General features: G+C 41.4%; 2 protein-coding genes across 14 annotated transcripts in view; both read left to right on the top strand.

Moving 5' to 3' along the window:
* Nucleotides 1-2214, top strand: part of Prlr (prolactin receptor) — a 186617-nt gene extending 184403 nt beyond the window's left edge. For 6 of the 9 annotated variants that reach the window (XM_060380457.1, XM_060380461.1, XM_060380456.1 and 3 more), the window contains one exon: nucleotides 814-1742. In XM_060380457.1, the coding sequence (XP_060236440.1) occupies nucleotides 814-875 (62 nt within the window). In that variant the 3' untranslated portion in view covers nucleotides 876-1742. Of the gene's footprint in view, nucleotides 1-63; nucleotides 121-813 lie in introns of all 9 variants that reach the window. The other 3 variants (XM_060380462.1, XM_060380464.1, XM_060380466.1) reach the window with 3 other exon arrangements.
* Nucleotides 2215-6381: 4167 nt separating this feature from the next.
* Nucleotides 6382-23673, top strand: part of Agxt2 (alanine--glyoxylate aminotransferase 2) — a 41245-nt gene continuing 23953 nt past the window's right edge. Inside the window, exons 1-7 of one of the 5 annotated variants that reach the window (XM_060380468.1) lie at nucleotides 7596-7748; nucleotides 9504-9618; nucleotides 9892-10013; nucleotides 15919-16007; nucleotides 18066-18250; nucleotides 20689-20812; nucleotides 22605-22699. In XM_060380468.1, coding sequence (XP_060236451.1) covers nucleotides 9614-9618; nucleotides 9892-10013; nucleotides 15919-16007; nucleotides 18066-18250; nucleotides 20689-20812; nucleotides 22605-22699 — 620 coding nt within the window. In that variant the 5' untranslated portion in view covers nucleotides 7596-7748; nucleotides 9504-9613. Of the gene's footprint in view, nucleotides 6540-7595; nucleotides 7749-9503; nucleotides 9619-9891; nucleotides 10014-15918; nucleotides 16008-17566; nucleotides 17646-18065; nucleotides 18251-20688; nucleotides 20813-22604; nucleotides 22700-23673 lie in introns of those variants that run through there. The other 4 variants (XM_060380467.1, XM_060380469.1, XM_060380470.1 and 1 more) reach the window with 4 other exon arrangements.

The following is a 23673-nucleotide window of genomic DNA, read 5'->3' as shown; positions in this document are numbered from 1 at the left end:
TTGCAGTCTCTTTTTTTACTTTCTTAATTTTCTTTATTATATCTGAATATGTATGTTTGTCAGTCTTCCAGCTCTGATATTCTAGCCTCCAGCTGGTCCACTTTACTGGTGAAGATTCAAGTGAGTTTTTAAATTTCATTTATAAATCTTTTCACTTCTGAAATTTCAATTTGTACTTTTTATTTTCTACTCATTTTGAATTCTTTCATATGCATAATTGTCCTCCTTATTTTACTCAGTGGTGTATTCATATTTTACTAACTCATTGGGTGTTAAGACTTCTTTAAATCTGTTGGTGATTTTTATTACTCTTTTCCATTTTGGCTATAATTTCATCCACTTAGCTAGCCTTAAAATCAGTTATTGTGGAAGTCTTTGCTCTTTCAAGGGGTTATGCTGCCTTGTTTCCCCTATTTCTTATATTTGCACATTGGAATTTGTACATCTGCGTGTGGTTTATGGGCAGAGGCAGTCACGGTCATTGTCACATATCCAGTTTCTCAGGCACAAGATGGGGTGAACCACAAGCCTTCAGCCAATTATGTCTAGTTTCCATCACTCAGCTGCGCTTGGGGCAGGGAAGCCACATAGGGATTCGATAACCAATGCCTTTACCGTGTTCCACCCTTTGGGTCTCTGACTTTTGGTTAACTCAGCTCTCATAGACAATCACTTGCCCCCCTTGTAGACTCGAGTAGTTGTCATCATTGATTGATGACCCCTATTGAGAAACAGCCTACCCTGTGATTCCTACTGATTTCCCACAGAAAGGAGCCCCCTATGGTTCTGACTCCGTCTCTCTCCTATAATTAGACTGGCTCTCCAAGCAAACACAAAGTGGATCCACGCCTGGCCCTTCCTGGACGATTCCATAAACTGGACAATGCAGGGAAATTTGACTGCTGAAGCTGCAGATCCAAATAGGAACCCTCAAAATGGGTTCCACCATCATCGTGATCAAATGCTGAGAACAAGACAGAATTTTCCCAGTGCCAAAAATCTATACAGTCTCCAGGACGCCTGCCTAGTTAGACTCCAGATGTGCTTGGTGACGAGATCAGTGTTAATTGTGTTTTCTGAGCAGCTCATGTTTGCTTTCTTTTAGGCAGCCTCTGCCTTCTGCCATCCAGCTTCACGTGGGTATATCTCTGCCTCTGTGTGTGTCTCTCTCTGTCTTTCTCTCTCTCTCTCTCTCTCTCTCTCTCTCTCTGTCTCTCTCTCTCTCTCTCTCTCTCTCTCTCTCTCTCTCTCTCACACACACACACACACACACACACAAACCAGTGTTGGGTTTTTTTTTTCCACTCTACAAGGCTTTATCTGTTCACAGTTGAAACTCAAGTGTGTTTTCTGAAGCTTTAGCTTTCTCTCTCCTTAGCCCCTGCTCCCTGCAGCCACCACAGTGCCCCACGTGGCCACGGAAGCGGTCTTTCTCTCCATCAGTCCTGCTCTAGAAATCTTCTGTTTTAACATCCTCTCTGGTAGCTGCTGAAACTTCAGTGCCTTCCTGCCCTCAGCCTCTTGAAGAGTACCTGCCAACTGCTCTTCAGTCACCCTGCTCTTGCACCAGAGATGCAGGCGACCACAGGAAGTTATTACCAGGAAGCTGTGTGTCTCCTACCCCTTCATAATTTTCTAGGCTCGGGTGTGCCTTAAGTGTGCTTGTCTGTCTGCTTAAGAAAACACATTTTTACAATCATCAGAATAATCCCACCTTTAAATTAAAAAATAAGTCATAATCACTCACTTCTCCAGAACTTCTTCAAATGTACTATTTTGCTTCTCACTCTGGAAAGTTCCTCATGTTGGGCACTTGACCAAAACCTCAAATCATGCACAATGTCCCCAAAAAATTCCAATCATGAAAACTGTAGCTTATAGTGTTCCCAAACATAATAACCAATAGTGCGGAAGAGCAGCAGAACATAAGCCACACTTCGGGGGAGTCGGCACCTAATGCCCCACAGTCCGACAGCACGGCAGACACTGAGCCGAGAAGAAATGCCGTGTCCACTGCCCTCATTGATGCACCGTCCTGCCGCGCTTGATTGGCTGCTCCCGAAGGCCCTCAAAACATAATGAGCTGGGGGCTGGGATCCCAGCAGGAGATCACAGTTTGTATTGAAATTATACCAATTCTGTCCTTACCTTGCACCATTGCTTCCTGTGGGCATTTTAAGTAAAACATAATTTATTGAGTAGTATTGAAAGATATGTCAGAGCCAATTGCCTTTTTTGTTAGGAGCGAGTTGGACATAAGAAATGGAGCTGGGGGGGGGGGGGGGAGAGTGTGGAGGCTAAGGGAAGAGGCCAGGAAGAAAAACAGAAGAAAAACACGGGTGGTAGTTGGCCTGCTTCTGCAACTTGGTAAGAGACTCCGGCACAGTTTCTCATGATAAGATAATCTCCAAGGCTGGAAAAGATGGCTCAGGGATTAAGAATGTGTGCTGTTCTTCCAGAGGACCACAGTTCTGTTCCCAGCACCCGTGTAGGATCACTTAAAATGGCGTATAATCCCAGCTTCAAGGGATCCAACACCCTCTTCTGACCTCCAAGGGCATCTGCACATACTTATCACTCTCTCACACACATACGCATAAATAAAAATAACCAACATTTTTTTAAAAAAGGAGACAGCCTCCAAGATAGTAGGCTACCTTTACCTTGGAGTTGTAAGGTGGTGAAACTAGCAAAGAAGAACCTAAGGAAAACTCAAGGAGGAATCAATAATGTCTACTTCAAACCAATTCTGCGATAACATTTGAGGAAGAGAAAACATTGTAAACCTAAATTAGAGGAAAGATGCCATAAAGCAGAAAGGCTAAGGCAGATAAAGCACTCAGGGCAGTCCCCTCCGTCCTCCCTGTTAGTCCTCTCCTACCTTGGTAAAACATCTCTCTTAATAAAGACTTGCTGTTCTTTCTCTGTGTGCCTGTTTCTCACTGAACAAGTGGACGAGAACAGAGGACAACACTTACCACAGCACTTTCTGCAAGATGGAGTGAGACCGTCTGCCCCACCTCTTTGCCCTCCCGAACTTTAATTATGTTTGTAGCTGCCTCTCACGTAGGTACTGCTATAAAAAATTAAAAAAAAACCCACATTGACACCCACTTTTAAATGGCAGAAGCCTGGAAGAGATGGTCTCATAGCCAGCTGGTTACATCATGAAGTTATGATTCTGAATGGGAATAAAATAAAAAGAAATACTGCACACTTCATACATGTACATAAATCAAAAATGTGTGTGGGCTGAAGGTGCAGCTAAGTCATATATCATTTGTCTAGCCAGCTCCGGGGCTGTGCTTGACCCTCAACACAACAAATAACAACAACAGTATTGTCACTATTAAATACTTCTCACATGAAAATGCAGTCGTCCCAAATAATATACATGCCCACAAAAATCTATAATTATAATAAATAGTTGCCTGTAGAGATTAGAGATAAAAGGGGGTGAAACTGATAAATGAGAATTTAAGAAATTAAAAATATTATGGAAAACAATCACTCTAACTCCACAACTGTCAACATCTTGCTCCATTGAAGCAACTAAAAGAATCTAAGTATATCTAGGGCTTCACAGTGAATGCCTCTTTCCCTGTTACTCATGTCTTTACCACTCCACTTTTTTATTTTACTTTTGTAATACTGGGTTGAACCCAGGTCCATGTCTATGATAGACAAGCACTCTACCAGCCCTCTTTTATTTTTATTTGAAACAAGGCCTCACTACATTGCTCAAACTAGCCTCAACTCACTATATAGCCTAGATGGGCCTTCAACTTGTATTCTTCCAAACTTAGCCTCCCATGTAGGTAGGATTACAGGCATGAGCATTATATCCAGTTAAATCAATTTCTTTACGCTGATCCCCCTCCTGTCTTTCTTATTGACATTCCTAGTTTCTCAATCCTTGACCCCTTCAAACAAATCCTTGTCTTTCTTCCATTACTTTTCTCAACACTGTGACAGAATACCTGATAGAAACAACTTAAGAGGGGAAGGATTTGGTTTGGCTCATGACTTAAGAGAGTCCAGTTCACCCATCATAGTGGGGAAGGCATACGTGAAGGCTGGACTTTGGCAGTTTGTTATTAAGTGCTCCAAAGCAGGAAATGAGAGAGCCTGGGTGAGAAGTAGAATCAACCTTCACTCTCTTCATCATAAGTCTGCAATATATGTTCCATGGATAAAAGTTCCATAATCTCCCAAAAAGTGCCAACAGCTGGAGAGCAAGCATTCAAATACATGAGGTGGCTAGGGATATATTTGACATTGAAACCTAACACTTTTGGGCCCTTGAGCTTTATTGCTGTTTCATAGAGCAAAATCAGTCTGGTCAAACTTCAAAAGTCCCCAGTTCTGCAGGGCTGGAGAGATGGCTCAGTGGTTAAGAGCATTGGCTGTCCTTCCAGAGGACCCTGGTTCAATTTCCAGCAGATTTCCGTGGTGTTCACGTGTTTCTGAAGGCTTGAACATCCAGGGGTCTCTACTACAACATATTTTCCACCTGCACAACTTCGTCCAGTGGCCTAAGATGGCCTGTTACAGGGACCATGACAGGCAGCACATGTCCACGCCTCGAGCTTCCATGAGCCTGTCACTCATGGCTGCACAACAGTTTGCATAAATGGCAACACATCCTGCTGCCAGCTTTAGATGGAGTCTATTCCCCCTTGGAGCTTTAGATGGAGTCTATTCCCCCTTGGAGCTTGACTGCTTTGGTCTCAGGGGCTTACACTTCTTTATCAGGAAGAACATTTATCTAGACAGTCATGTTGGAGCAGGATGTCCTGAGAGCAGTGGCTGCTAACCTGTGGATCACAAGCCCCACAGGCATCACATTATCAAGACATCCTAAATACCATCTGTCTACATTATGATTCATGACACTAGCGAAATTACAGTTATGAAGTAGCAATGAGAGTATTTTTTTGTATGGGGGGGGGGATCACCACAACAGGAGGAGCTGTGTTAAAGTGTTCCAGCATTAGGAATGTTGAGAACCACTGCCCTAGAGAGAAGTGTCGCCTTCGAGACACCACTTCTCTCATCTAGGCAGAATGCAAGCTATCTCACTGATTGCACTAATCTCTTTCACAATTAACACTTTGTCCACAGTCACTTTCTGTATGACTATAAAGTTACACTTCTTTTATCACCAAAATTGTACATTTTTCACATCTTTCAGCTCCACTTTCTTTCCCAGTTACTCACTGTAAATTAGTCTAAAGTAGTTTGCCATAACTGTGGCAAAGCCTGGCTACTGTGCTGTGTGGAAATTCTCTCTCCCAAAAAAATTATCCCATTAATTTTTAATTCAGCCTCATACAGATCATACAGCCTCATACAGAGCATGAGTAGAACAAAGCCAGATTCTTTGCTAAAATATAGCATGAATGACCCCAGTCTCACTTTCCAACTTTGTCCTTGTTGTCCTCCAAAACTTCATGAGTACATTCCTTACTGCCCCATTCCCATTCTGAACTGCTACCACCACAGCTGTCTAGGTTTTGTTGACAACATTCTGGGGCTGCTGTAGTCCACAAGTCCAAACTGTTCCACATTCCTCCCACCACGCAATTCTAAAGGGTACAGGCCACACGGTCAGGTGTATTACAGCATGGCCTCCACTTCTCAACCAGTTTGCTGAATCGGATGCTTTTCTTGTCACTCTGCCTGAAAACCTGGCAAGAGCAAGTTGGGGGCTGGGGGAAGGACTTATTTTAACTCATTGTTTGAGAGAGTACACTCTATCATGGTGCCGACAGGAATGTCATGGAGGCTGAATCAGATCAGCCCACGGGCAGATGTGCTTGTTCCATGGCGCTGACTGGGAAGGGCACAGCTTAGGATGTAAGCATAGTCGACCAAACACTCACAGGATCCATGCCAGTGTTCCCGTATCTGCTAACTAGCTTCCATGTTTAAGAGGTCCTGTAGCCTCCCATAGCAGTACCACCAGCCAGAGGCCAAGTATTCAAACCCATGAACATGTGAGAAATATTTTATATCTGATACGATTTTTGATATAAATGTTTATATCCAAAGTAACTCTGCCACTGCCCTTTTGCAGAGCAATTCACTCTGGTGGGCCTGGGGTGGAATGCAAGGCTTACAAAATGAGCCCAGGTGAACTTTGTTTTGTTTTTTTCAGTCCCTTCTTTCTCCCTTACCCTCTTTTTCCTTTCCTTCCTTCCAAGCTCTTTTTGCCACCCTTTCTCTCTCTGCTTGTCACCTTTAACCCTTCTCTGCTTCTCTCCTCATTTTCCTCACCATCTAAGGCACCATTCCTAACAAAGTCAGACTCCAGGGTTTACCTAAGTCCATTTATAGTCTACAGTCTAGTTTCCTTTATAAAGCCGCCTCCCTCTTCTAATAGCAAAGTCCAGCCGGTCAGTGAGCATTTGGAGCCTAACCTCCCACTGACCGGCTTCCTGCCAGAAAAGAGATGTCTCTAGCCTGGAGAAACCTGCAGAAAGCCTTCCGTCTGGAGACCTCCCTCAGAATCCTCCAGATGTGTCCACCCCTGAGCTGTGAGTGGAAACCATGGGACATGGGTCAGCAGAGGATCACTAGAAGGGGAAAGCCTGAACTCAGAAGCTGTTGCCTAGGATTTGAGACAATTCGAGCTGTGTGAGCATGAGATTTTTAAAGAGACGCTTGTAATTGCCAAAGGTTCTGAGCCTTTCTAATCCAGTGCTTTTGTTTCAGTTAGTATTTTATAATGGCCCCAATTTGTCCTGACATAAAAATCAATGGATAATAAAACCTGATAATACTCAACCTAGAAATTACAATCTGCTATCTCTACTTTGATATAAAGAAGAAATCAAAGAAAAATAAGTCAAAATAAGGTGTAACATTAACTAGATAGATTCCTGGGGTTCTTATTTTAAAAGATATAGTTGTTCTCATATATACCCACTGCACACAGATGAGGTAAGATTCACACACACACACACACACACACACACACACACACACACACTTTTCCCATGGTCAACCAAGCCAGGACTAAACTAACCAGACTCTCACCTTCTGCTCATACCCTCCTCCCTCTGCAGCAAGAATAAGAAATTTGAGGAGATGTGAGGCAGCCATATATAGAAATATGCATAAATTATTTCATATGCCAGTGACCTTCACATGGACTTGTTCCCTCTAACCTCAACAACATACTCATTGGTTTTCTTTCTAAACACATAAAATTAAATGGCCATCTGTTTCCATATGTATGGGCCATACTGGAAACTTATGCCCATGCACTATACATGGTATAGAAGATCCTTTTCCATTTCTCATCACCTTCGTATTTTCCATCTTTCCATTTTCTCTCTTTTCCTCTCCTGTATCCTCTCCCTCCTCACCGCACAATTTTATAAAACAATGTATGCCCGATGCTTTTTTAATTTGTGTGTGTATGTGTGTGTGTGTGTGTGTGTGTGTGTGTATTTGTGGAGGTGCACATTTGTTTACAGGTGTGTGTGCATATATATGAGGCCAGAAATCAATCATGGCTGTTGTTCTTCAGATGATGTCCACCGTAGGTTTGTTTGTTTGTTGTTTGGTCAGTTGTTTGGTTTTTGTTGTTTTGTTTGGTTCTGTTGATTCTTATCCATCAGGAGCTCACTGAACAGGCTAAGACTGGATAGCCAGCAAGCCTCATGGATCCATCTGCCAGCACTGGGACAAGTGTGTGCCATGGGGTCTGAGGCTTGAACTCCAAGCCTTATGCTTGCATGGTAAGCAATTTAATAACTGTCCTATCTCCCCAGTCTAATACATGCCTAATACTTCAAATACTATTTTCTTTCATCTTCAATTAAACTTGCAGTTGGGTCCTGTTATATTGCCCCAGAGATGAGGAGACAAATGACAAAATATAATTAAGAAATGTGGTCAGGAGATGGAAAGATGGCGCAGTACTTAAAAGCTCGTTTTTTTTTCCTTTATTTTCTTAATTAAATTTTGATTTTATTTTATTTTATTTTTATTAAATTTTTATATTAATTACAGTTTATTCACATTGTATCCCAGCTGTAGCCTTTTTCCCTCATTCCTTCCCAATCCCACCCTTTCTCCCCCAACTTCTCCCTTCCTTTCTCTAAGTCCACTGATTTACTGCTTTTTTGCAAAGGATTAGGGTTCAGTTCCCAACATCCATGTGGCTGCTCACAGCCATCTTTAACTCCAGTTCCAGGAGATCCAATCACTTCTCCTGATCTCTGTGAGCACCAGACATGCACGTGGGGCACATATATACATGAAGGAAAAACATGTGCATAAAATAAGTAAACCCCAAAATTCAAATAAAATAAAGAGTATGATCAAAAGTAGAAACATGTAAAAGCCAACTAGATTTAAAGCCAGGTGTTGTCTGGCTCCAAACCCAGAGGTCTTACCGTATCCTGTCTTACTGGTCTTTCCAAACCTCTTAATTCCATTTTCTCAGACAGACATAAATTATGCATAAACTCAGGAAGGAGAAGCTACACTGAAATTATGAAGTGCCTTTTTCTCCAAGCAAAGACTGGGATGGTGGAGCTGCCTTAGGGGCAACATGAGCATGGTGCCTAGAAAGCTTTTGTCCTGTTTCTTTCCTTTTTGAGCTTTTAATTTTTATTTGACAGTAATCATTTCTGCTTTTACAGTACAGAGTGATAATGTGTTACATGTAAATAATGTGTCATGATCAGATCAGGATGTTTATCACTCCCCCAACTCCTTATCAGTTTTCATGTTTGAAGCCTGTGACCTCCTAGGGTTGTTTGGATAAGAATGGCCCCCATTGGCTCATACGTTTGAACATTTAGTCACCAGAGAGTGGAACTGTTTGGGAAGAACTAGGAGGTATGACCTCATTGGAGGAGGTGTGTCATGGGGAGTAAGCTTTAGGGTTTCCAAAGCCCATGACAGGCCCAATGTTATTCTCTCTGCCTGCTGCCTGTGGGTCAGAATATAAAGATCTGAGCTGCTGGCCCAGCAACAAGCCTGTCTGCTTTTTTTCATGATTGATCATTAACCCTCTGAAATTAAAAGCTAGGCCCCAATTAAATTTTTTATTTTAAGAGTTTCTTTGGTCATGGTGTCTCTTCAGAGCAGTAGAATAGTAACTAAGACACCACTTCTTTTCTAGTTCTTTGTGACACGTACAACAGGTTACTGTAACCCTGGTAACACTACAGTGCCACAGAACACTAAAATCAGTTTCTGTTATGTAACTCACTTACTTATCTTTCCTTATATCATTCCAGACTCTAGTATCCTTTCTTCTGTATGTTTGTTCTTTCATGTAAACTATTTCAGTTTTCATATTTGAGGAATATAAAGTCTTTCTTTTTCTCTGATTAACGCATACTGCTCAGCATAATGTCCTTCAGTTTTGATCACTTTTCTACAAATGATAGGATTTGATTCTTTTATGGCTGAATAATATGTTATTGTGCATATTCACCACTTTGCCTTTGCTCGATCTTTCTGTTTCTTCATCCGTATAGGCACCTTTGTTGATCCCATGACTTTTCTAAAGTGAATAGTGTCATAAACAGAAGCACGGAAGTTTCTCTTTAATATGCTGGTATACAACAAGAAATGGAACAGCTAAATCATGTGGTGGGTCCGTCTTGATTGGTTTTTTTGAGAAATTGCCGTGCTGTTCACTGCAACACCTAGCAGCATATAAGAATGCCCTTTTCTCTACCTTCTGTTGTGCTTATGTTTTTACACTAACCATTCTGACTGGAGGAAGGTGATACCATACTGTCATCTCCAGTTGCTGCTTGGAGGTATTAATCAACTCACTGGGACTCCTATATAGAGCTCTATCAAGAAAACTATGGAAAAGTAACCTTCCAGACTCATGCCATTAATCCCTTTACTCCCTAGGCTTCCCCTGACCTTCCAAACGCTCTTGAAGCCCTGCTGTCTACTTGCTTACCATGTACATATGTGTGTGCTTGTGTTTATTCATCCAAACACACCCACTGAACACTCTTCACACATGCATGGTATGTACAAAATATTCAAAACACTTGGGTATCTAAGTGTGTTCTAGCATTACAGACATAGTCACAGTGAGCAAGCAAAGTCCATCCTTGTATAACCCACAGGTGAGACAGGAATGGGCAAGTAAACAGAACAAAAGAAAATAAAGGAAAGAGAGATGGAAAGCTAAAATGGGACATCCAGGGTACACAAGGAGATTATACGCTTTACATGTTTTCAGATGTGTAAAACCAGTAAAGTCCTCCCCTAATTCCTGCATATTTACTTTGTGGCATTGGTACATGTAAATTATTTATCCTTACCTACCTTGATTCATATAGTCATTATGGTCTAAAAATACATATATAGTTATAGAAATCATTCATTTTCAATATAGAGTAGAAAATAAGGCTGGAGAGATGGCTCAGCCCTTAAAGGCTAGGCTCACAACCAAAAATAGAGTAGAAAATGCATTTTAAATACTTTTATTCTGATGGAGCTGGTTTCTGCCTTCCACCTTCCCGATGGTGAGTGCTCTCTGTCAGGAACAACTCCACATTTGGCTAAGGCCGAGGATCTGGCTTGCTTCCATGTATGTGGACCTATCTGCATTGCCCCCGTGGCATGCCTGGGTTGGCTACCCAGAGGCTATTTAAGCTGTGGGCTGGCTTTCCCCGGGGTCCGAGGATTGTTCAATGTTCCTGAATAAACTGCATTGAAAAAAAAAAAAAAATACTTTTATTCTTTGAGATTTCTGTAAATGTATTCAATGTATATTAACCATCCACCATTGCCTCTATCCCACTCTCCTTAGTGTCCCCCACCACATCCCATTCCCATGTCCTCTTTTTATTTTGTGTTGTTATTAATAATGTTGGGTCCAGTTAGTGCTGTACATAGGAATATGGCTACCCAGTGGGTCATGAACACCTTACTAGAGGCCACGTTCTCACAGGATAGTGATTCTCTCTCCCTTGGCAGCCATCAGCTGCCTCCGATTGAGATGAGGCTCTGGAGTTCTTCCCTGACCTATGCTGGAGCTTTCACTGTGTTGATCATCTCGGTCAGATCAACGCAGCTAAAGTGGAAAATATGTTAAAGCTGCATCTTTTCTATCAGTTAAAGTTTCAAACTTCACACTTCATTTTCAGGTAGATGGAGCTTGTGCCCCAATGTGCTATTTCCTACACATTTTCTCTCACACTAGGAGAATACATGGAACACAGGAGAATACATGGATGGTAAATTGTGTCCATTACACACTGAGAAACTCCCCCAAGCACTCCACTCCTGGGAAGACTGCTCTTGGGGAAAAAAATAATAATTAAGTTAGCTTGAGTGTCAGAGCCTTCACTTGACCCCAGGACGATCTCAGTGAAGGTTCACTCCAGAAACGACTCTAACAAACACCCACCAGCCCCCGAAACAGGTAGAGGTCTTGCCATGTGAACAATCGACAGCAACCGCTTCTGTTTTACTGCAGGAAAAGGCTAGGTTGGAAGGCTGTGGGGTTGGAAGGGGGTCTGAAATCATCTCCAGAACGTAATAAATAGAACTGGGCATGGAGAGAGGATAAAGAAGGCAGGCCAGCAGGAGCCATGAATTCTAGAAGGAACTTCTCGTGACTGCCTTGCTGGTGAGGGGTGCACATCCAGGATTAGTTATCCTGTCACTCCCCAGATGGGAGAGGGCAGAGACACAAGGGTGCTGTGGTCTCATGGAGGCGTGGGTAACACAGAACAACAACATGGTCTTCCCACTGTACAGCAGCTTAAAGGGGACAAGAAGACCATCCTCCAGTCTGACAACTAGCAACTTGGGAGGTGGGGGGGGGCATGCAAAAAAATTTAACACTTTCTCCTCTGAGCACTTTCTTCCTCTGGCCCCTTCTCCTCCAGATCCCAATGTAGCTTCAGCAGGCTCTCTTGGCAGATGGCATGTCATTCTGTCACTGTCTCAGTGCCAAGGTGGATGGATGATAAATCCCCCTTTCCTGAGTCATTCTCTGTCCTAAATATCGGATCAGATGGGAAATGGAATGCTTGTATTTAAAGTTACCTAAAAAATGCTCTACAGAAATAAGACACAAGTGTGTACTTGACTAAGTCACACCCCACCAAGAGCACTGTGTTGTCAAGCTCCCACAACCCTCATTTAATGTCAAGGGTGAAGGCTCCTGAAAAATACTCCTTCTTAGTTGACAAATGATTGCAGATGTTAGAAAACCCTTTTCCCAAATCCATTACCAAGAAAGGATTTCCTGAGCACGCCTAAACTCGCACAAAAGATTTATTTCTTTCACTACCTTGCCCTCTATTTTTTCCCTCTTTAGGATCGTGGTTTTGAGGAAAGAAAACAAAGGTTAAGCAATTTGTCTGCTCTGGAACTCTGAAAATTAGATCGTGGAAAATTAAATCTGATTTCCCACTTGGTATTTATTACATGAGTGGTAGTATTCTCCAAATTCAATTCCACTTTAATGTCTTGAGTTGTCTGTGTGAGATCAAGTGGGTGAGAACCATAGCTGCCATCTGTGTTTAATCTAAAAAGATATCAGATCAGTAAAAACAACAGATACATAAAATATATAGTCTCGAAAATACCAATTCACAGACTTTGAATTCAGCACCTTTAACCCAACACACTCCCCCACCTAATCCTTACACATACACTCACACACACATATACTCACACACACACACACACACACACACACACACACACGTGTTTATATATGTGTGTATACACATATACTAGAACCAAAGTAAAGCTTCCCAATGCCCCACTCTCATAGCACCCTCAAAGCACAGGCTGTTTTATACAAGGAAAGCAGGCAATTATTTCTGAAAATATATTGATTTTCATTTTTCTAACATATAAAAAAATTAATTTATTTTTATCCATTGATTTTTATTATGTTTTGTGAAGCTTATGTATTGAAAGGGATAATATGACAAGACAGATTTTTCTGAGTATTATGTAGCTGTATTTCACTTATGGAAGTAATTTTTTTTGTTTTGTTTACTTGATAACTTACCTCTTACCTCCCTCTATTCTTTACTTCCTTCTTCTTCTTCTTCTTCTTCTTCTTCTTCTTCTTCTTCTTCTTCTTCTTCTTCTTCTTCTTCTTTGACTCTTGGTTTTTGATTTTTCAAGACAAAGTTTCTCTGTATAGCCTTGGCTGTCCTGGACTTGCTTTGTAGACCAGGCTGGCCTCAAACTCACAGAGATCAGCCTGCCCTTATCTCCCTGAGTGCTGGGATTACAGACACGCCCAGCTCCTTTTTTTTTTTTTTACTTATCTTCTTCTTGTCTCGTTTTCCTTTTCTCTTTAATGTATTTATGGATTTCACATAGAACCTTTGCTTCATCATTTATATGCCTCTCCCTTTGTTGAATGAATGAGTTAGAGTAAGAGAGTGAGCGAGTGAATGAGTGAGTGACTGTGTGATGAGTCTGCCTTGACTAAAATTTCAGCTTTTCTCTGGCAAGTCTTTCCCATCAGTTTCTCTTTCCTTTCCAGTGCACTCTCATTAATTCTTACAGCATTATAGTCAGTGAACTTACAGCCCCCTTATTGGACAGCTCCAATTTTACAGATAGGAACATAAGGATGGTGGAATAAAGGATTTTTTAATTCTCAGAAATACTCCTTTTTCACCGTTTCAGTAGAGTGACTAGCACACAATAAAAAGCTTTCAGAAAGTGAAATTCTCAGAATAGTTAAGCTGTCTTTTTCCTGTCATTCTTATGCATAAATAGCCAAAAAGCCACTTACTTTAGTAAGAACAAATTCGTGACATTAGTGATTATTTGGAGCAGAAAAAAAATTGAATGGGATTTTGAAAGAAACTACATCCACAGTTATTCCATTCCTGATTCATTTAGAACCACATTGTTCATTGAGATTCTCAAACCTGCGTCTTCACAGCCACACATCAGCATTTCCTCCACACACTGACAGCTCCCAGGGGCATCTCCTCCTCAGCTCTTTCCATTGATGAAATTACCTCAAAACTGACCTCAAATCTTCTACATTAGGATCATTCTCTTTCCAGACTACTTATAAAGACTCTAGATGTCTGCTCTGATGGCCTCTAACTGTATTGTACCTTTTACTTATATGAGAGGCCAAGGTCTGTGCTGTCAAGAAAAGGTGAGCAGAAAAGGAATCCTAGGCGTGGAGTCCACAACTTTTAAGTTCATTCTTGTTCCTTCTAACTACTTTGGTGACCTTAAACAAATTAAAGAAACAGCTTTAGTTTACATTTACATAAGAATTTCAATCTTCTTCCTAATCTAAAAGTCTTTCCCAGCTCTGAGAATTTAATGATTCTTTCTTCTCAACTTTTCTCCCTTTCCAACAGTCCTAAGTTGGTGGCCCATTCTTAAGGACAGGGTGGTATCTTCCAGACCTTGTTTCAGACATTTTTACAGCCCATCACCTAACACCCTTTTCTCTTAGCTCCCTATTAGAATAGCCAACAGCAAAGAATTCCATGTATGGAGAGACAACCACGTATCAAGCAGTGGACCACACAATAGAGTTTATGCACTAAACAACATGCAGCTTAGTGTTATGAAGATAATTATTATTTTCTAGTTCCATCCATTTACCTACAGATTTCATGATTTCCTTGTTTTTAATAGCTGAGTAGTATTCCATTGTGTAAATGTACCACAATTTCTGTATCCATTCTTTGGTTGAGGGTCATTTAGGTTGCTTCCAGATTCTGGCTATTATGAATAAAGCTCCTATGAACATAGTTGTATGGTGGAGCATCTTTTGGGTATATGCCCAGGGGTGCAATAACTGGGTCTTGAGTCAAACTTTGGGCAGAGCACAGGAAGTTGTAAGAAAGAGTTCTGAGAGAGGTGTGAGAAATAGAAGGAACTGGAGTGGACGGGATCTCCATAAGAAGACCAGCATTGCCAACAAATACTGACCCATGGGGGCCTGCAAAGACTGATACACCAAACAAGGATGATGCATGAAGAGGACATAGATCCCCTCCCTGCTCAGATGTAACTGATAGGCACCCAGTCTTCATGTGGGTTCCCTAGTAAGGGGAGCAGGAGTTGTCTCTAGCATCAACTCTGTTGTCTGCTCTTTGACCACTTCCCTCTGCTGAGGGGTGGGTATTGCCAGGCCACAGAGAGAGAGAATGTAAGCAGTCCTAATGAGACTTGATAGGCTGTAGTCAAATGGTAGAGGAGGAGGGCCCCACTCTCTAATAAATAGGGGAGGGGAATAGGAAGAAAGAAGAAGGGAGAATGGGATCTGGAGGGAGGTGGCTGCAATCAGGATATAAATTGAATAAATTATAAAACATAAAGTTAAATTTAAAAAAAGAAAACATGTTTATTAACAAAGTGGATGAATATTTACTGCACAGTGTATTGCTACCTGATGATAAAGTCAACAAAAATAGCATTGGTTTGAATTGAATTCTCTAAGCTGGTGAGAGGGCTATATGAAAAAAAGGATTGTCACTTCCTTATCCACCTTACCTTTTTGTACTACATTCAACCATTTCCCCCCAGACAATCCATTATTAAGATAACTTGGCATTAATCCTGGTGAGACTTGATAAGCTACAGTCAGATGGCAGTGGCGGAAGACTTTCCCTTTCAATGGATTAGGGGAAAGGGATAGAGGATGGGGGAAGTGGGGGAGGGAGGCTGAGACTGGTAATAGATGATGGAGAGGACTACAATCAGGATATAAAATGAATAAATTGTAAAAATTTAAAAAAATAACTCAGCATTAAAACCAAAACTATTTGGGGTTTATTTTTGGTTTTATTTTATTTTTATTTTATTAAAGTAAGAAACAGATTTGCCTAATTGGTCCAGGTAACCATAAGTGATTAATACAAAGAGCTGTATATCATGCTTAGCTGAAGATCCTAATTCACATCGCTTCAGTAGGTGCCTCCTGGATATCTGTATCAAAGCTCACGCTTCATACAAAGCCCAGCATGCCACCATGTGACTTCTCACCTGAGAGATACCAGGTAAGACCCAGGGGTTCAGAAGAGAAAAAAAAAAGAGGTCACCCTTGGGAGATCACAAGACTTCCAAAGTTGTTCCCCAACAGATGCACAAATAATACTTCTATGTCAGTCAACAGTCTATCCTTTAAGTCCTACAGAATATCTGAAGCCTTCTTACACTATTTTTTAGCTATATAAGAACTAATGAGCATATATGAGATAGAGACAGAAAGCACATGAAAGGAATATTACAAGATGATACACATACACTTAATGGGCATACACTCAGGTCAGTGTGAAATCACTTGCGTTTTATTTATAATGTTCTTGGCAACCCATCACATGATCTTTCTGTTTTCCCCCGCCAAAAAGTATATTTTCCTGTTGTCAGAGTGACAATGATTTCTCTCTCTGTCTCCTCTCTTCTCACCCCCTCCCTCACACACACAGCAATCATTTTGTTCTACATCATATTTGTTAGACCTAAATTTTAAATTCAATAATCGGGTGCTATCTAGAAGAAAAACATGGGCATGGTGCTTAGTGTTAATTGTCAACTGGATAGAATCTAAAAGCAACTGAGAAGTGACCCCCTTGTGTGCCTGTGGGGAATTATCTTCATAACACTGACTGATGTTTAAAAATTCTTTTTAATTTCGAGTGGGAACATTCCCAAGCTTAGGGTACTAGACTGAATAAAGAGGACAAGCTGACTGGGCACATGCATTCATTGTTCTGTTTCTTGGTTGTGAGTACAACGTGACCAGCTCTGTCAATATCTTTTCACTGTGACTTACCCCCATGGTAGATTAAAGCCTGAACGGTGAGCCAGAATAAACCTGCCCTTAGTTTGCTTTTGTTTGTTTGTTTGTCTGCTTGTTTTTTCTGGTTTTTGTGTTTGAGACAGTGTCTCCCTATGTGACCCTGGCTGTCTAGGACCAGGCTAGCTTTAAACACATAGAGATCCACCTGTCCCTGCCTTATGAGTGATGGGATTAAAGATCTGAACCCCTCAGGGCCAATTTAAGTCACTTTGATCAGAGTATTTTATCACAGCAACAGGGGAAAAAAACAAACTCTAAGATGTTGGGAGCGGTTTTATTATTTACAACATGTTGGGTTAGAGAATCAGCTCAGTGAGTAGGATGTTGGCTAGGAAGTATAAGGACCTGAGTTCGGATCCCCAGCCACCACATAAAATGCTGGGCATGACAACACAAATGGCCATCACAGTGATACTGGGAAAACAGCCCTGCTATCAGAATCAGTGAGCTCCAGAGTCAGCGAGAGACCCAGTGTGCAAAAACCAATGTGAAGAACAATTGAAGAAGATACTCAACATTGACTATTGTCCTCCACACACACACACACATTACCTGGGCACACCTGCCTGTGTATCTGTGTATATACACACATGTACACATACATACAAATGTATTCAGAGAGAGAAACATTTGGTCTGAAACTCAGTGGTAAAGCCCTGCCCTAGCATGCACAAGGAAGGCCTTGGACTCAATGGCCAACATCACCACCACTTTATTTATTTGGTTTGTTTGTTTGTTTGTTTGTTTTTGAGGTAGGTTCTTTCTATGTGGCCCTGACTGTCCTGGAACTCATGAAGATCCATCTACCTTTGCCTCACAAGTTCTGGAATTAAAGGTGTGTACCTCCATGGCCAGCCATTTATTTAGTTAAGTTTTGTTTTGTTTTTTTAATTTTTGAAAAACCTATAGCAACAAATATGACATTAATTTAGGTACTTATTTCCAAGCTTTTTTATTTTATATTTATGGTAAAATCAACTTGAAACCCAGGCTTTCCATTAAGAAGTCAGTACTCCAGCTCCCGTCATTATGTACACTTTAGGAAGGAATCATAAATTAAAAAGGAATATAATGAACAGCATCACCTGCTAAACAAAAAGGACTTCAATTTTCTCAGGACATAGTAGGTAATGTGCCCAGGAGTAAGCCTTGTGGGAATCAGTCATGTGTTCAGGTCATAAAAAGGACTAGGACCTGATCTGCATCTTGTAGGACCCAGGACTAAGAAAACAAATTTTAATTTGTCTATCTGTAGTCCCTTGCCCACAGCCGAGTCCTGGAAATTCATAAGCAGCACCTTTCTCCTGTGGAAACAGCATATTTCAAGAAGCCTTTGCTGCTCCACCAAGGACATATGGAGTGGCTCTTTGATTCTGAGGGAAACAGATATCTGGACTTCTTTTCCGGGATTGTGACTGTTAGTGTTGGTCACTGCCACCCGTGAGTATCCTTAAAGTCCAGAAAAATGTGGGGAAACTATCATTCGTGCAATTCGGAAGCCTTGCTTCATACACCCTGGCTTTGGATTTTATCTGTTACAGTCTGTAACAACATGAACCTACATGCTTTCCTCTGCAAGGAAGCAAGCAAACTTGATTCTGCAGTTTTTCTTGCTGATGGAAGCTTTGGTCATCTCTATTACACATGCGGTGTGGGACTCACTGTCTGTCTGTGTGTTTCTTAGTGAAGAAAGCTTTCCAAAGACAGGGATAGACTGAGGAAAAGGGCAAGTGGCATGCAGCGGCCAAACATAGACACGGGTGCTTTCCATGAAATATGAATCATAAGAAATAGCTGCTAGATCCGCAACAGATCATCTCTGTGGACTCTGGGAAACTGGTGGGAAATGAAATTATAACAGAGGGATTCAACCTTAGCTGGAAATTTACTTAGAAATGTGTGAAATAAAGTTAAGATTATCTGAAGCCATGGCCAGCCCTCCACACACACTTTCAGCACACTTATCCCTGATCCTCTCAGTTTCTATGTGGCCATTCCCATCTCTTAAAAATTTATTATATAATATGCTATTTTATTATACTTATGATGATGCTTTTTTAAAACATATTTGTAACTGAAAGAGGACTACATCACTTTCCACCCCTGGCCTCTCCCACCTACCCTCCCTTCTTACATTTCGCCCACTCTCAAGTAGATAATCTTTTTCTTGATTGCCTTTGTTATGCAGATATATGTTGCGCAAACATATATTCATACAACCTGCCAAGTTTGTTTTGTTGTTCATGTGTCTACAGTTTCAGAGCTGAACACTCTGCATGGAGCAGCAGTAGGGGGCTCATCCCTGGGAGAGGATAAAAGCCTTCTCCCAGGAGTCAATGCCTGCCTACAGCTCTTTTCCTATGGGAGGGAACTTTCCCCCTTCCAACATTAACTTGTTGGTTGGGCTTACACCCGCAGCCTTCTCCTTCCCTACTTCCCATTCTTTCCCCTTTTGTTTCCAGGAGGTGCAAGTCCTGAGCATACGAGCTAGCATTCAGAAAGCAGAGAACCACATAAGCTGAATCCTCTTAGCACTGACAATGTCCCAGACAGTGGACATCTCTCTCTTGACTTTGTACTGCTTCTAATCTCCACCTGACCCTGACTCTGGGGATCCTTGTTCTGTCTTTATCTCTGTGTCTCTCCTTCTCTCTTTACTTCTTTCATCTTGCCTTTATAACCACCCTCCTGCCCTGTTTATTTAGCTATATTTTCCTCCTGTTTATCCAACATAATATCTTCAGTCTTGGAGCCTCACCAAAAGACAATAACAAGTTGGATACACCCAGAGAAAGCATCAGGCTGCCCCACATTCCTCAATACCGTACAGAATATCTCCTAACTCAACATATTCTAAAGCTGAATCCATCCTCTCCACAAAATGGACTTTAGTCACATAGTCACTTATTCAGGAAATACATGTGAAACCTGCTGGAGAGACAGTTGTATCCCTCAGTCATTCCTGGAATTTCCCAGAGTTCTAGGCAAGAAAGTCAAGGTTGTCTTTGAGTTTTCCTTCTTTTCATTTCCTACAGCCAACCTGATAACATAGATCTAGAGCCTCCACTGAATACTCCCTAACCCTAGGGTTTTCTCTTCCCACAGTTCTCATTAACACAGATGTCTTCAGAGCTCTTCTCTTCTCCAGGGGAAGGGAACCTTGCTCATGTAGCTGGCCACTTCATTGCAAATAATTCATGTCCTTTCCATTCTACATGTCATGTAGCTCTTAGGTTTATTTCTATCAGTGATGCTGTTGTCAAGGATCTCATCTCTTTTAAAAAAATTTATTGGCACTTTACAATTTTCTTAAGTGGGGTTTGTGAAATAATAATCACAGGAGTTGCCCCTCGGAAAGGAGTTCCAAAAAAATGATAACAATGGGACACAGTATGAACTCTCCCTCTCTCCTTCTTAGGAGTAGCACTATTCCAAGCAAAGGCACTAACAAGTCCCATAGCAGAGGAATTTCTTTAGCCTGGTATGTCTCAAGATTATTCAGCCATTGAGCTAATTTTTAGGTGTGTCCAATATTAATAGCAAAGAGAATTGGTATGAGTCAAACCCTAGGCACTGCCACCCATTAGATCAAGTTCAAACATCACCACCTTCCCAAGGCCCTCCTATCTGGGCCCTGTATGTTTATCTGCCTTTAGTTGCTATTTGGTCTCGTCATGAGCTTTCTGACCTGTACAGTTAAACTGAGGATGAGATTTCAGCATTATAAAATATTTCTTACCACTGAACACTGCTCCAACAAGAGGAGTGGAGTCCTCCTGAAACTCTTTAAGAAATAGTACAGTGTCCAGACTCAAGGGCCCAGGGGAGAGGACATGCCTGCTGGTGGTGTGTGCTTAACTGGGTCTATGTTTCTCCAGGAAGGTAACTGCAGTGGCACAGAAGCAGATGAACCGCCTGTGGCACACTAGTTCTGTCTTCTTCCACCCTCCAATGCATGAATATGCAGAGAAGCTTTTGGCACTTCTTCCTGAGCCTCTTAAGGTACAGTGCTCCCAGTTCACAAGGGTGGGGACCTGTGATCCCAAGGGATTTGGTCTGGGCATTGAAAGTCTGCCATGGTAAAGAGGTAGCCATACCTAAAAGCACTCAAGCTGAAAAGAGAGGTCTATGAACTGCTGCTGAAACAGTCCAGCATTCACATGTGTGCCCTCTGAGCCCCCTTGACTTTCTCTCTTTGGTCATCTTCTTGCATCTCTCCAGAAATCTCTTTTTGGGAATCCCAGCCCTCAGATGCTCCTCGGTATGATGATTTCCTTCTTTCTACTCCACATTATTTCTGCAAAGTTAGTTTCATTTCTTCTTTTATAAATGCTGAGGCTATTAATTATAAATAAATAACATTAATCTAAAATGCACCTAGATGCTTTAATGGAATGGGATATTTTCTGCAGCTGAAATGAGTAAAAGTTGACACTGAACTGACATCTAAAGACCTTTGCCAAGATTTAAATGCAGGCATTAAATGAGTACATAAGTGTGTGTGTGTGTGTGTGCGTGTGTGTAAGATCTATGCTAGTGCTCAGCACATAGGTCTTAGTTATTACTTTACTCAATCATCTCGATACTCCTTTTAGTATGTTATCCAGAATAGAAGAAGACATTTGGAATGGCCATCACTTGTGTTCAGATTCAGAGTTCATGGCAGAGTAGAAACAGGGTAGTGAGAAAAGCCGCCAATACATGCTTCCTTTCCCTTGTTCAGAGGAGCTGGACCTCTTCAGTTCTTCCCATCATTTTGTTCAGACTGAGCTGAATTTTGTTTCCACAGTCACACAGCAACATTAAGGTGGGATAACTCAAGCTTCTAGGTTGAGGCCCTGCCTCATTCAATGCCTCCATAAGTAAGTACATAGGATGAGTTATGTTTAGGAACCAAAGAACCTCATCCATGGCTAGTCTCTGCTGCTAACCACCATCAGCCTTTCCGAGAGTCTTTCCATCTTCCCATTTTGCAGCTCATCCATTAAAGCCAATTAAAAAAAAAAACTCAGACTGTCACAAATGAGTCAACCTCTAAGCCATTTTTTTAGCATATAACAGTTGTTCAAGGAAGAGATGTATCATTTGTGTAGTAGTTAAAAGGGGGGAGTGATGGAAACAGAAGCTGACCTAAAGGGAACTTTTTTGTCCTTTTTTAAAATTTTTATTACAACTTATTTACTTTGTATCCCACCTGTAGCACCTTCCCTCATCTCCAATCCTCTTCTAACCCTACCTTCCCTCCCCCTTCTTTGCCTATGACCCTCCCTGAGTCCACTGATAGGGGAAGTCTTCCTCCCCTTCAATTTGACCCTAGCCTATCAGGTCTCATCAGGACTGTCTACATAGTCTTCCTCTCTGGCTTGGTAAGGCTGCCCCTCCCCCTCAGGGTTAGATGATCAAAGAGCCAGCCACTGAGTTCATGTCAGAGACAGCCCCTGTTCCCCTAACTAGGGAACCACTTGGACACTGAACTGCCATTGGTACATATGTGCCAGGGTCCTAGGTTATCTCCATGAATGGTCCTTGGTTGGACCATAACAGTCTCAGGAAAGACTCTACCCAGCAGAGTATTGAAGCAGATGTTGACACTCATAGTCAAACTTTTGGCAGAGTACACAAGAAGCAGGAGATAGAAAGACCGTGAGGGAACAGGTGCTCCAAAAGGAGAGCAACAGAACCAAAGGGAACTCTTTTTAACAGATGCTAGACTGCATGGTCTTTAGCAATGTCACATGAATCAAGCAACAGAGAACTAAAAGTACTATGTCATGTGTCTTCCTTTCCCCATGAGGTCATTTTCTTGGTGAACAGTGGATCAGAAGCCAATGACCTAGCCATGGTGATGGCCAGAGCATACTCAAACCACACAGACATCATTTCTTTCAGGTAACTGTATTTTATAACATTCATCTTAGCAACACTGACTCATCCCAACACTGAATGTGCATTTATAAATTTTGGCACAAAAAAAGAAGCATTTCCCCAGCATTCTTCTAATGTCCAGTTGAGGGCAGGATCAAACTAGTAATTTTGGTGGTAGATAAGTCCATCCAAATTGGTCTTATAAGCTCCTAATGAATATATTAGCATTTAAAATAACAGAAAAGTGTGTTCCTAGTTTGCATCCTTACCACATAAAAGACACAAATAACATAGTAGAAAAAATTGATGAAACAAAGAAGTTACTCCAGTGTTAAATCCATATCAGAATGATTTCTGTCTAAATCAAAGATTTGTGTCATAGCACACCACAGATTACATGTAAAGCACACGTGTGTTTTTTCATAAGCCTAAAGAAACATTTGTTATCAAATAAATATGGTAATAATGCATTATGAGTGAATCTTATCAAAATAACCTTTCAGAACACCTCCAGATAAGTATTGATCTATTTGAAGCAGTCCGGTACTATTGACCAGAATTTGACGTATTTCTTCCTCCCTTTTCATGACCATTCTTTCACATAAAATTTGGAGCTCAATGAAAGGTGACTCTGACTTGGAAGCAGATTATGATGATTTATACTAAGAATGACTGTTTCAGGTTCAAAGGAAACCAAAACTGTTTCTTACTTGCTAAATAATGTCCCATGAGTCACACAAAGAGGACAGCACTCCCCAGTGACACTGAGCAGCAGTTTCATCACAGGAGCAAATATTTGTCTTCCTAAGGTGATCACTTTGAAGATTAGCACTTGTTGGCCATGGAATCTCTGGAACGCCACCTAGAAGAATCAATCCCATTATTTTAGAGTGACAAAATTAAGATTCAAAATTAGGAATCCTTGGCAAACAGATCTCCAGAATTATTTTCACAGTTTCAGCTCTCTGAGACCAATGGAAAATAGCAATGAACACATC

This window comes from Meriones unguiculatus, chromosome 3 (genome assembly GCF_030254825.1).
Source record: "Meriones unguiculatus strain TT.TT164.6M chromosome 3, Bangor_MerUng_6.1, whole genome shotgun sequence".
NCBI lineage: Eukaryota > Metazoa > Chordata > Mammalia > Rodentia > Muridae > Meriones > Meriones unguiculatus.
This window is presented reverse-complemented; position numbering and strand designations above follow the sequence as displayed.